Below are 12,225 nucleotides of genomic sequence, written 5' to 3'. Positions count from 1 at the left end.
CATGCGCAGAGCGGGGGCGCGCCTGCAGGCAGTGCCGGGGGAGGGCTCGGCCTGGCCGCGGAGCGCGGGTGACACCAAGCGGCCCCGCGGGGAGCGAAACCCCGGCGGGCGGCGGAGCGACCTCTGCGAGGGCTCCGCTCCACTTGCGGGCCGGGGGCTTCTGCCCGAGGGCGCCGGGATAACTGGAGGAAGGGCGCAACTCCATCCCGCGCACCGCTGCTACCGTCCAGCAGCCACCGCCGGTCCCTGGAGCGCGCCCGGGGTCACGCCCCCTGACCGGCCACTGGCCGCGCCCCCCGCTCAACCGGCCACGCCCCCTTTGCGACAGTCGCGGTGCGGCCGGGCCGGCCCGGGTCGGTTCGGTTCGGCCCCGGTGGCCCCGGCCATGTGTGACCCCCAGTCCCGCTTCGTGGCCCGGGCCCGCCGCCGCTTCGCCATGACCCGCGAGTGCGCCGTGCTGCTGCCCGGAGTCTGCGCCGCCCTGGCCGACCCGCGGCAGTCCGGCCTCGACGACACCTGCCTGGAGAAACTGCTGGACTGGTTCCGCAGCCTGACATGGTTCGGTGAGCGCCGGGGGCTGGTCCCGGGGGAGCGGAGATCCATCACGGGCTCGCAGAGTAGTTCGGGTTGGAAGGGACCTCTGGAGATCATCCAGTGCAACCCCGTGCCGAGGCAGGGTCACCTGGAGCAGGTGACACGGGAGCAGGGGTCCAGGTGGGGTTGGAACGCCTGCACAGCTGGCTGGGGCGCTGTGACACCTGAAAATGCTGTGGGTGCACCCGCATTCATCAGTTCTAGCCGCTGGCAGGGCTTACCTCAGCTCAGGGAGCCACTCTAGTGAGACAGGACAGTCGTGGCAGTGGGACTTTTGAAGCTCTGCAAAGCTCAGTCCTGGCAGTGAGCTGCTGTTCTCTGGCCTCTCCTGGGCAGACCCCACTGTGGAGCTGGTGCAGGAGAACCCGTGTCTGACAGAGCTCCTCAGCTCCGTGCTGGCCCTGCCCGATCCCAGCCCCGGCATCCTGTCCTTCGCCCTGCAGCTGGCCGGGATCCTCGCCTCCTCCGAGAGCCGCTTCCAGCACCTGCAGGTGAGTCGGGTACCCGGGTCCCTGCTGCTGTGTGCCTGTCTGCTCCTTCTGTATGGACAGTCCCCAAAAATGTGCACGTTCTCCTTAGTAAATGTATGGCTTACATGGAGCAGCTCAACAAAAGTGATTTGACGGCAAAGACCTACAATCACCATTCCTGTTCAATTCTCGTGTACAGCTGCTTCTCCCTTCTGTCTCACCACAGCAGGACTGTGAGTGCTGATGGGCAGTGCTTCCATTTTTAGTTCAAAAGAGTTTATGGGGTAACCCAACTCTGGATTGGCCTCGATGATCTTGAAGGTCTCTGCCAACCTAGTCATTCTGTGAACACTACTTCAGCAGTCACTACACAATACTGCATCCCAGGGCAGATCCTGCAGATTTAAACTGCATTGACAGATGTCATTTTCCCTCTGTAGTAGGTTGACAGGAAATTTTTGATTCCCTGCAAAAACAAGGGAGCTTTTTAAGGCAGTGCTTTCCGCACCAGGATACATTTTAGTACAAAACCCAAAAATCTTCATTCAGGGAAGAGATGTGCACAGGTGTATAAAGCAGTCTGATGGAACTGACACACATAAGTTGTCCTTTAGCACCTGCAAACAAAGCAGTTTTTATTTTGAGCACCCTGGTTTGTCCGTGTGTTGCGTTTAAGCGTGAGATTCTGAACACTGCCCATTTTATGATACTTGTAGCAAGAGGAGGTTTCACTACAGCACTGATACTCTTGACTGGCGCAGAGCAGCCCCTTTGCTCCCTGTTGACTCTGTTTTCTGCCTGCCACAGCAGGAGAAGCTGCTGGTGAGGCTCTTTGGCCGGGAGGGCCCGCGGGGCGGCGCGGCGTGGGAGGACGCGTCGGTGCGCAGCGCCTGGCTGAAGGGCGTGCACAGCATGCTGCACCACCTGCCTGCCCTGCACTGCCTCTGCTCCACGGGTGAGTGCTGCTGGGGCTGCCAGCTCCCCTCCCTGCTCTGCCCCTTGCTGTGCAAGACGGGTGTCGTTGGTTATTTAGGGTTAAAGCCATTTGTCCAAAAAACGAAGGCGTTGAAAGATGTTGGTTAAGTTAGCTAAGCAGTAAGTTAACTTTTGTTCAGTTAGTTATGCATTTGGCTTTTTTCTCCAAACAAAAGTGGTGCTTTTTACAGAGGGGAAAGAATCATATAAAATTGCCCTTATAAAATTAAGAGCTATCTGTATTCTTATTTGTATCTCCTACTAAAGGGTACATTTCAGCATGATTTTAGTGCAGAAAAACTAAGCAGAGGCTTATTTCATTTGCAATCCTGTTGTTAGGGAGGTTTGTAAATTATGCTGTTAGCACCAACTTTAGATCCCATGTAGGGGTCTAAAAGACTGGATTGGTATGAAAGTGCAGCACATGCTGCTGTCCATGTGATGGAAAAGTGGTGCTGATGCTGCTGTTCATGTTGTTCCTACTGGTTATATCCAGAGATGGTACAGGCTCTGCCCATAAATACACATTGAGTGTGCTGTCAACTCTCCTAATGTTACTGATGTTATATTGAAGTCTGATCCTGAGTTATTAAACCCCTGAGGATCTGAAAACAATTTTATTTTCTTCGGTTTGCTTGTTCTTAAGAACTGGCTGACTTTGAGTAGAGACTACAAAATAAAGTATAAGAAAACCCCATCACCACCATGTAAAGCTGTGTGGTACCTGAATTAGAGTCATAACTGGTAGTTTGTTGCTCCAGTGACTGGTTTTGTTTTCCCACAGGAGGCATGGATGTGATCTTCACTCTGCAAGGGGATCCCAGCCTGTTTGTGGCTTCAGCTGCCAGCCAGCTCCTGGTGCACATGCTCACCTTCTCCCTAGAGTCTGAAACATCCAAAGCTCTCAGCACCAAGGACTGTGACTGGCCAGCCTGTGCCCAGATGATTGTAGAGCACATCAAAGAGTCCCTTCAGTCCAGCTCTGCCTCTCACATCGAGCAGTCACTGAAGCTGCTGAGCAGTTTGTTTGGCAGTTGCTTTGGCAGTTGCTATGCTGCATGGACTGAAGTCCTCTGGTTAGACATAGCAAAGCAAATAGAATCCTTTCTGCTGGAGGAGACTGTTCAAGCACAGCCCCTGCTGGCCAATCTTCTGCTGAACGTGGCACGGTAAAGATCTTGTGGCTCCTTGGAGCCCGTGCTGAGATAGAGCTGTTTGCCACCCTGGGATGGGTTACACTTACACTTCTCTCTTCTCAGATCCCCTGCATTTTGTGGCACTGAAGGCAGCTTTTGGGCATTAGTAACTTCTGCTCTGGAACACTTAACCCCAGTACAAGCAGGTCCTCTGGCAGTGGGACTTCTGAAGCTCTGCAAATGGTAGGACTTAAAGCAATGAAATTTCTGCGCTGTGCAGGTGTTTCTGCTCCATAATTCCCCTTTAGGTAGTGAAAAAGCAGCAGGAAATCATCAGATGAATACAGCACATACAGATACTGATTTCCAGGCTAAGTAACACTCTTGTTCTAAGATAGAAGGACACTTTTGTTGACAAGATATGCCTCTCTCCCAGCCTCCTTACACAGGATCCCACTCTCTATTTGCATAGCTTGACAAAGCTGCTTCTTAATTCCAGAGCCATGTTTCCTCTGCTTTCAGGTAGCAAGGGGGCCTTGGAAGAAGGCTCAGATTGTGATGTTGCTTTTGTTGCTTTGTCATTGCTGGCTTGTTTAAAAATCTGCATGAAAATCATTATCCTGCTCAGCATTTGGGGGCAAGTATTTGGGAAGGAATTGAAGCTTACTTGTGTTGGTAACTGCTGTTTCCTCCTTGAAGCCCACAAGATGTCAGGATTCAGGCACTGACTGTTCTGCTTCAGCCAATGGACTGTATTTTGAGAGCAGCCTCCCAGCCACTGGAATGTGCAGGTACAGTTGTGACAGAAAAGTTAGAGGCCAGTCTGCTTGCCACTATTTTAAGTGCCTGGTGCAGCCAAAACTGGAGGAAAAAGAGTAGGAGAAGTCAAGGACAGTAGCAGTGTTTGTGGTAAATCCTACTGCCAGTTGCATTTGAAGGCATGTTCATACTACATCAGCTGAATATCTTGGTTGGCTTGAAAAATCACAGCCTTTTCTATTCATTGATGACCTGAGCTCTTCCCTTCTTTGGTCCTCTAGGTTTGCTGGATGAGTCTGTCAGTGATCCTGCCACTGTTGAAAGTCTTCTGTCCTCCAAGACATCTTGTGCTGGTCTCCTGTGTCAGACCCTCACTCACCTGGAGAAGCTGCTGTCTCTGGTAATATTCAGAGAGGGGAAAAAAAGAGCCTGGACCTTGAAAGACAGTGTTAAGATGGTTGCAGACTTTTTCAGTAGAGCATAACAGAATGTGGAGAGGAGTTGGCAGTGAGGGTTTCCATAGTTTAAGGAAATTTAGCACAGTAGGCTCTAAACAGGACAACAGAGGGATACTGAGACTCTTAAAGAGGGACTGCACTTAAGTTTTAAATTTGTCTTGATGAGCTTTGTTACCATACCTTACTTGTATTGCAATTATTGATCCTGAGAAGAAACACAAACTGAGCTGCTTTCCCAAGCAGTCAGAAGAATCTCCTTCCATCTGTGAAGCAGTTCTTGGAAGAGAGGAAGATCATTTATTTGTAGTTATTGGCATTGTGATACCTTAAGAACCCACTAGAAGTTGCAATGTTTTTGCTGCCTTCTGACCTAAAACTGCTCTGTACTTGAGACTGTTGCTCAAAATTTTTCTTTTCTTTCTCACCTATTAGAAACATTTAAGAGTGGATTTACCCTGTGTGTCTTTGCTGCACTCTCTCATGACAATATTACAATTCTGCAATGGCTTCCTGAGCCCACCTTCTCCTCTGGGAAGCACAATCAGCCGGAATCTGATCAATTGCTTCAGAGTGCAAAAGTCAGCCCTCGATGTCCTTGCAGCACTCTCAGAGAAAAAAGGTGAGTTAATCTTTGCTTTCTTATCCAAAACAATTTTACAATTCTATGTCTTTGTGTATTTCAGCAGGGATTTGGCTGCTCCACATCTCAGTATTGGTCCTTTGGGTTTGTGTTTTCTGTTTCAGAGTGTGACACTCTCATAGGAAGTCTGTTTGATGTCCTTCTGGCATATCTGCAGAGTCCAAACACCAGCCCTACTGTGAGTATAGAACTAGGGAGAGATCCAGGTCTATTAGTGTGCCCCAGTGGGGTGTAATTCTCCTTAAGGGTCTGACTGCAGTTGTTTCTTAGGACAGTTGTCTTGTCCTGGGTGGCTTGCAGAAAATAGCTAAAATTATAATGAGCAAGTACATGACCAGTACATGGAGAGTTCTTGAGAAGACAGGAGCCATCATGTCCACTGACATACTCATGGTCATGAAGTATTGAATTCTTTTTATTAATGGGATTTGGTTTTTTGCTTTGTTTTGTTTGAGTGACTCTGATGGCAGCTGCAAACCCGAAGCTGGAGATACTAGAACTTTGTAATATTGACCTGAACACGGGGATTTTCTAGGTGTTTGTTAGAAATTGTATTTAAGCACCATTTTTTGTGACTGGCTTCTTAGTAAGGAGGCATATACACTTTTTTATTCTGATAAATTCTCTGTAAGTTTGAGGCTAAAATTAATTACACCTTTAAAGGCAGCACTGCCTCTTCCTGTAGTAAAGTCAATCTGCTTTACATTGCTTCAGGTTCTAAAGAAAACCTTTCAAGCTACATCCAAGTGGTTGGTGCACTTGCAGGAGCTGTCCTCCTCCAACAGTCAGTGGCCACAAACTGAGAAGATTTTGGAAGGTAATGAAGCTGTTCCAGCTGGGACAAACAGCAGCTAGAGGCACACATGAAATCTGCTCCTGCCTACCTCTCTGCTCAAAGCACTGGATTCACTTATTTTAATTGTTCACAATTATGTTGAATTTAAGTTGAGCTGCCCAAATAGTGCTTTGCAGAACTCTGGAAGAAGCACCCAGCAGCAGCAAAAGGGATTGTATCAGATGAAATGGTGTAGGGGTTGTACAGTGAGTGTTTCAGGAAGGCTTGTTGCCTTTCATGTCCATTCAGGTTTGTCACTTGCCTTTTACAGATGTGCTGGTGGTGCTGCAGAAACGTTTGTGCAGTCCCTGCTGGGAAGTAAGAGATTCTTCCCTGGAGTTCCTCACTTCCATGGTTAAGTGCTTGAGAGGTAGGTGCAAAGATTTACCAGGTCAGATTTGAGGTTTCCTTTAATGGTGTGAAAGTCAGGCTGGTGAAGCATCTTCTGACCTGTAACTGGAGGGCTGAGAAAAGAAAGAATTGTCAAGATTTTTATTCTTAGATCATGACCAAAATCTGACAAAAATATTAATAAATTTACTCTGCTTTTTCTGTTGAACTCAGATTGCTGTACCTGCCTTAATGGCAGTTTTGGTGAGTTAAACTGAGGTGTTGAGACATGTCTGTCAAGGCAGGTGACAGTGCTTCATGGCAGAGAATACTTTCTGGTTTTCACTTCTTTTAACAGGCTGGGGGCTGGCCTTTAGGAGGCTAAAAGTCTAGACCTGCTTTATATGCTTGGGATTAATTACTGATTTTCTGCTTTATTGATAGCTAAGGCCTCGCAGCAGGTATCACTGAGGCAATTCTGATTTTCCTACAGTAGCTCTGCTGTGTTGGAAAGGAGAGGAGTGTTATCAAGTGCTGTTGTCCCCAGCTCACAAAGGAAGTATCCAACATCCTCAGCTGCATTAGCACTTTACACTGCAGCCCCTCTCAGTGCTGCAGTTACTTTTGTTTCCTCTGCCATATGCCTGGCAGCAGGAAAGGAAGACTGTTTTTTCTTCCTTTAAGCAAAGGCATAAATTTGATGAGGCTGGAACCATGTCCCCACTTGCTGCGGAAAGTTTTTTCTTGCTGTTAAAACAACTCTAAGTGCAATTCTCCAAGTTCCAGTGTCTGTCAGGGCTTGACTAAAAGCTGCTGGGAGGGGGGGAGCCTGACACAGAACATCTGCCTGGTCCTGCAGCAGCTCCTCTCCCTGGCAGCTGTCCCTGCAGGCAGCGGCCGTCCTCGTACGAGGCAAAGGACTGTTTGCATTGGAAACAGCTTCACACTCAGAGGGAATGAAGTCCCACTTCATTGGATTGCTGTCTTGTTTCCAGACCAGAAGGAGCTCAGGCAGTGTCTCCTGTCCTCAGAGGTGCTGAGGCTGACAGAGAACCTGCTGGAGGACCCAGAGAGCTACGTGCGAGCAAGTGCCGTGACTGCAGTGGGACACCTGGCCCCCATCACTTGCTTTGCTCCAGAGTCACCTGTCACTGGCAATCAATATAACAAAGAGGTGGGATAACCTTTTGTGCATGAGCAATTCCCATCAGTTCACTGCTGTACTGCTTCTTTCTTCCCAAGTTATCTGCTGATGCAGGCAGGTTGCACATCCAGTAATGAGAAGATTTTTCACCTCTGTTGTTTTTGTTTCTTTGCGTTTTCCTCCCCTCACTGTTCTTTCTCTTTTTGCATCCAGAGCATCGTAGCAAAGCTTCAGGAAATCCTGTCAACAGACTCAGAGGGCTTTCCTAGGAGAGCTGTGATCAGCATCTTCACCAAGTGGCTGAGAGAAGGCTGCACAGGTCAGCTGGAAGATACAGAGCAGTTTGTCTCTAGAGTCATCCAGACTGTGGAGCATGACTTAGACTGGGAAGTCAGACTTGGTGGTTTGGAGCTGGTTGAAGTTTTCTGTAGCCAGACCATTTGCCAGCTTTCCCAGTGTCCCTATGCTCCTGTCTCCTCTGCAGTCCCAAGTTCCACCCCTCAGAACGAGCTGCTGCAGGTGTTTTGTCGAGCAAAGCTGTTTGGGTTTTTGTTTGGATCTTTGTGTGACTGTGACAAACCCGTGGGGCAGAGAGCCTGTGATGTGCTGGTTGGCTTGAGAGGTCATTTCTACCCCATGAGTACTTTGGAGAATCCACAGGAGATTGAAGATTCACCTGCAGGACGTGGCATTGCCTGGTTACAGAGGACACTAAGACAGGGTTCTCTGGCTCAGAACTTCCCCGTGGATGGTGATGTTGGGGTGGATTTCCAAGACCCAGAGAGCATGATGTTAGCTTTGGGTGCAATAGACTTACTGGAGCTGCATGATGAGCTAAATAAAAGTAGTGACCATGTGGAGGAAAGCCCTCAGTCCCTCTTACAGGACATCCTTGCTGCTGTGGGGACCATAGAGGATAATGAAGTTGACTGTTACTGAACACAGCTTTGGCTCTGAAGGAGCAGTGCTCTAGCAGTTTTCTTCTGGAGGAGAAGGATGGTTTTGTTATCTGTTAAATGGGTTAGAAAATCTTTGCTTTAATACTGATGAATATTTTTTTTCTTAAGTGTCATTTCCAATAAACTGTTTTTTCTTTTTCAAAGTAAAAACATCAAGAATGGCGTTTGTTTTTTTTTTTTAAGTTGTTGTCTTTTAAGAAAACACCAGACCATGCCTACATAAGGAAGCATTTAAAAAAAAAACAAAAGAGTGACTGAAAACAAGCTGTTGCAGGCTCCTTTTAGAGCCAGAGTAGCTGCAACTGATGGAGACTGGTTTAAAGGGACACTTGTTTTGACCTTTCTGTATTTATTCTATAAACAGAGTTCTCAGCTTCCCTTGTGCATTCTGAGGTCTAGAGCAGAAAGTGGCATTTAAGGAGTCAAAAGCTGATCATCCTTGGCATTACAAATTTTCTCCTATAGATCACAGACTTGTTTGATCTCAGCACTGACACCAGAATGCTGACTTTGGTTTTAATTGAAGCCAGAAACAAGTTCATTTTGCTGATGTTTTTTTTCAAGTGCTCCTATTTTTCATTCCTAAAGTACTCAGTTTCCAACTTTTGAGAGAAACTTACATTTAAAGATTTTTCAAGATGAATTTGATCTGTGGTTAGCTTTGGTAACAATTAGAAACCAGCGGACATAGTGTGAATGGCAACATCATTTTCTGAGAAAAAATTGCCAGTTTTTTAAAAACTTAGGGATGAGTGCAATAGGCAACTTGCCCCAGTATCTTGCCATGTGCTAAGAAGCTCTCTGCAACCTTGAAAAAAAAACCCAAAGCAAACAGTACTTTTAGCAGCAGATCAAACCATGGTGGGCTCTTTCCCAGCACTGAGGTGTTACTGAGCATCCTTTATCCCCTGCAGCCTGTGGAGAGGCAGAACAGGACACTGATTTTGGGGCTGGAGCATCTGAAGCAGTGGAAGGACTGTACAAGTCTCCTCCCTGCAGCAGTACAGTGGGCTGAGGTGTGGTTTGGATCTCTTGCTGCTGAGGCTGAGGTTTGCACTGTGCCTTTTGAGGAAAGCAGCACACTTGCCTCTTGCTCTGTGCACAGCTTTATGTGTGACAGAGCCCTTGGGTTTTGCAGCAGCTGTTTTTAGGAGAGAATAGCTCTGCTTCTGACACACAATTCCACCTGAGCTGGGTCTACACCTGGCCAAAGACAGAAGATAGCAAAATTCAGGCCTTTTCCTGTCACTGCATCCATCTCAGAAACAGAAAGGGTTAGTGAGAGAGCAGGGATGTGCTTTTAGAGGTGTGGAGTGTTTGTGGAGTTCCAGCAGTCCTGTCTAGTGAAGGCACTGCAGTTCCAAGAGCAGCATTCTGTGTTGACAGTAGGTCAGCTGTGCTGGGTTGCTGGGTGAACCCTCCCTCCTGTTCAGCACTGTAATTCTTGTCCTTTCAGGACTCTGCAGTTTGGGAGACTCCAAGGAGTTACTCAGATACCAGCAAATTGAAAAAGTTAGTTGTTACAGAAGGAAAACTCACTGCTTATTACCAAGGTCTCTCAACTCCCAGACCTATTAATTTTTCATGGCACTCCTTTTTCTTTTTAATAAGCTGGGGTGAGGGTGACATTATGTTTGTAGCATTTGCCTAATTGCAGTCCAAATCTGTGTTTTTACACTTGTCCACTAAAAACCAAACGTACAACAAGCTGGGGGGCTCCTTACCTATAGAAGGGGTATTAAGGACTTGTTTCCTCTTTCATTAAAAACAGGACTCCACCTCCAGCAGCTCTGTCACAGTGCTGGCTCTGTATTTCTGTCTGTCTGAGCTCCCTCCTTTGCCTTTTGTTTTCTCTGCTGCTCCAGTGACAGTGGAGTGCCACAAGGTGCTGGCACTGCCATGCTGCCCCTGAGAGCTGGGAGAAACAGGGAGGGTCATGGATATCTGGGCAGAGTGTGGAACAAATGCCAGGCCTAGAGAGATTAAGGGAGATGAAAGCAAGCTAGAAATTGCACAATTCTTTCTACAGAAAACAATGGGGTGGGATTTTTGAGTTGGAAATTTAGCTGTGAAATTTATGAACACACACCAAACAGCTGTTGATGTGGATCATCCCTCATGCTGGGGTACCTCTCTAGGATACCCACCTTCACACACTTGAGGACTCATACAAGCCTTCCCCCACTTGCTTACACTCACAACTTATTTTAAACCCCCTTCTTGCCTACCCAGGCTATTTTTTTGTACCTCCACAAGATCCTTATCCCAGTCCCAGAGCTTCCTGCTGGGTTCAGAATTACACTCTGTGCCAAGTCTTGCCAAAGAGCTGTGGTCATGCTGCACCAGGGGAAAAGACTTGGCTCCCAAGGAGACAGCCCTGAGCAGCTTTGGCTGCCCCCAGGTGCATCCTGAGCATCCACTTCTGCAAGTGCCATTGTTATTTAACCCCTTCACAGCCCAACAACAGCTGTCCCTCCAGCTCACTCTGTCACACAGCATAGAGAAGGAGGGGCTGCCTGGCCTGCTCTTATGGACATTTTGGGATGGATTTCTCTGGAAACTCCAGCATTTATCCCATGAGAGCTGTAGCTGTGTTTGGTTCCTGCAGGAGGCAGGCACCACTGAGAGTTTTTCCAACACCCACAGAGCTGATTGTGCCAGAGGCTGTGGCCACACACGGGCCTCAGTGCAAGAGGACTGGAGGCTCAGGACTGTCCTTTGAAACAAAATAGCTGGCAGGAGAAATGCAGGTGGTATCGACAAAAAATATCACAGCTTAAGAAAATTGTATCTCTGGTGTCTGGTGCTGTGAAAGAAGAAAATTTCAAAGCTCATTTCAGCTCTTTGTCTGCACAGGGGCAATGCTAAGTTGTGTTGTCTGATCTGTACACAGGTAGGAAATTCCTAGAGTTGCTTTCAACACATTTCAACGAAGCTCTGAAGAGAGGATTTATCCTTTAACTGCTCAGACTCAGACACTAGAGAGAATAAGCATCTTTGGCTCAGCCCTGTGCTAGCAATGGCTTAATGAAAGCTGCCAAAGAAATGGCTGTTAATTTTCTGGTTTAATACACTAGACATTTACAATACAAAGAATATTCTTTGCCTAATTACACTAATTGCACAACTTAGTCAAAAATGGGCCATAAATGTCTAGGGCTGTTGCTTCAGCTTAGATATACATGATCTGTGATTACAGATCAATTTGTGCACATCTATGCAATTCCTTCTATCCTCCTCTGATAAAATCTGCTCTACCTTTCAATACATATTCATCAAGGCTTCTAAAAACCAGTGTGCATTAGAGAGGAACTCAAAAAGCTTCACTGCAGCAGATCTCAGCAATTTACAATGGAATACATACCAGCAGCAGCAGCTCTGTGGTCTGTGTCATTTCCCCTCAGAGCAGAGGGTTTTGTCTTCTGCTGAGAAATAAAGCAGCCCTTCAGCAGGGCCAGACCTTGGGCTGTGTGAGCCCTGCTGCTCCAGAGGCAGGACAGCTCCTGCCTTGACCCTTGGAGCAGGACACACAGAAATGGGGTTTGAAGGAGCAGTGTGTTCTTCTGGACAAGGCAGAGCAGAGCTGAGGATGTGCAACTGTGAGGAAACACATCCTGGGGGCTCTCCTAGACCCCCCAAAGGAAGGGGGATGAGCAGCCCTCACCAAGGGTCCCTGCAGAGCTACAGGTGCAATTACACAACAACTTCAGTTAGAGCAAAATGAATTTAAAGAAAGCAGTTTTTCTATCTGTGGTACCAATACTCACTCTCTGCTCAGAGAACACCAGCTGAAAGTGTTAATTTACATTATAGTGAACATATAACAGGGCTCCAAGGATACTCCTCACACCTCTGCCTCCAAAACAAGCCCATACAAACCAAGTTACTCCCCACTTGCCTGGTTGTTAACTTCAACCCAGTGTCT

At 47.6% G+C, this 12,225-nt stretch overlaps 1 protein-coding gene across 2 annotated transcripts; it reads left to right on the top strand.

The window, feature by feature from the left end:
- The first annotated feature begins 331 nt into the window (after positions 1–331).
- On the top strand, positions 332–8,494 carry BRAT1 (BRCA1 associated ATM activator 1). Of its 2 annotated transcripts, none has more exons than XM_084216624.1 (13): positions 332–563; positions 931–1,085; positions 1,875–2,019; positions 2,824–3,208; positions 3,299–3,418; positions 3,875–3,966; positions 4,216–4,334; positions 4,825–5,011; positions 5,137–5,210; positions 5,747–5,849; positions 6,139–6,237; positions 7,193–7,371; positions 7,555–8,494. In XM_084216624.1, exons 1-13 carry the CDS (start codon positions 386–388, stop codon positions 8,278–8,280), a joined length of 2,562 nt encoding a protein of 853 aa, XP_084072750.1. In that variant the 5' UTR covers positions 332–385; the 3' UTR covers positions 8,281–8,494. The 2 variants fall into 2 exon arrangements, with proteins under 2 accessions (XP_084072750.1, XP_084072749.1); XM_084216623.1 differs by having other exon boundaries at positions 1,872–2,019.
- The last annotated feature ends 3,731 nt before the right edge of the window (positions 8,495–12,225 follow it).

The sequence above is a fragment of the Fringilla coelebs genome (genome assembly GCF_963513975.1).
Source record: "Fringilla coelebs genome assembly, chromosome: 16".
Lineage (NCBI taxonomy): Eukaryota > Metazoa > Chordata > Aves > Passeriformes > Fringillidae > Fringilla > Fringilla coelebs.
This window is presented reverse-complemented; position numbering and strand designations above follow the sequence as displayed.

What these genes read in the sequence shown, in the direction of transcription:
- BRAT1 (XM_084216623.1), top strand. Translation starts at nt 386, where the DNA reads ATGTGTGACCCCCAGTCCCGCTTCGTGGCCCGGGCCCGCCGCCGCTTC. An exon ending in CTTCTGCTGAACGTGGCACG is followed by an intron (nt 3,209 to 3,298) that starts GTAAAGATCTTG and finishes CTCTCTTCTCAG; the next exon opens with ATCCCCTGCATTTTGTGGCA. An exon ending in CATGGTTAAGTGCTTGAGAG is followed by an intron (nt 6,238 to 7,192) that starts GTAGGTGCAAAG and finishes TCTTGTTTCCAG; the next exon opens with ACCAGAAGGAGCTCAGGCAG.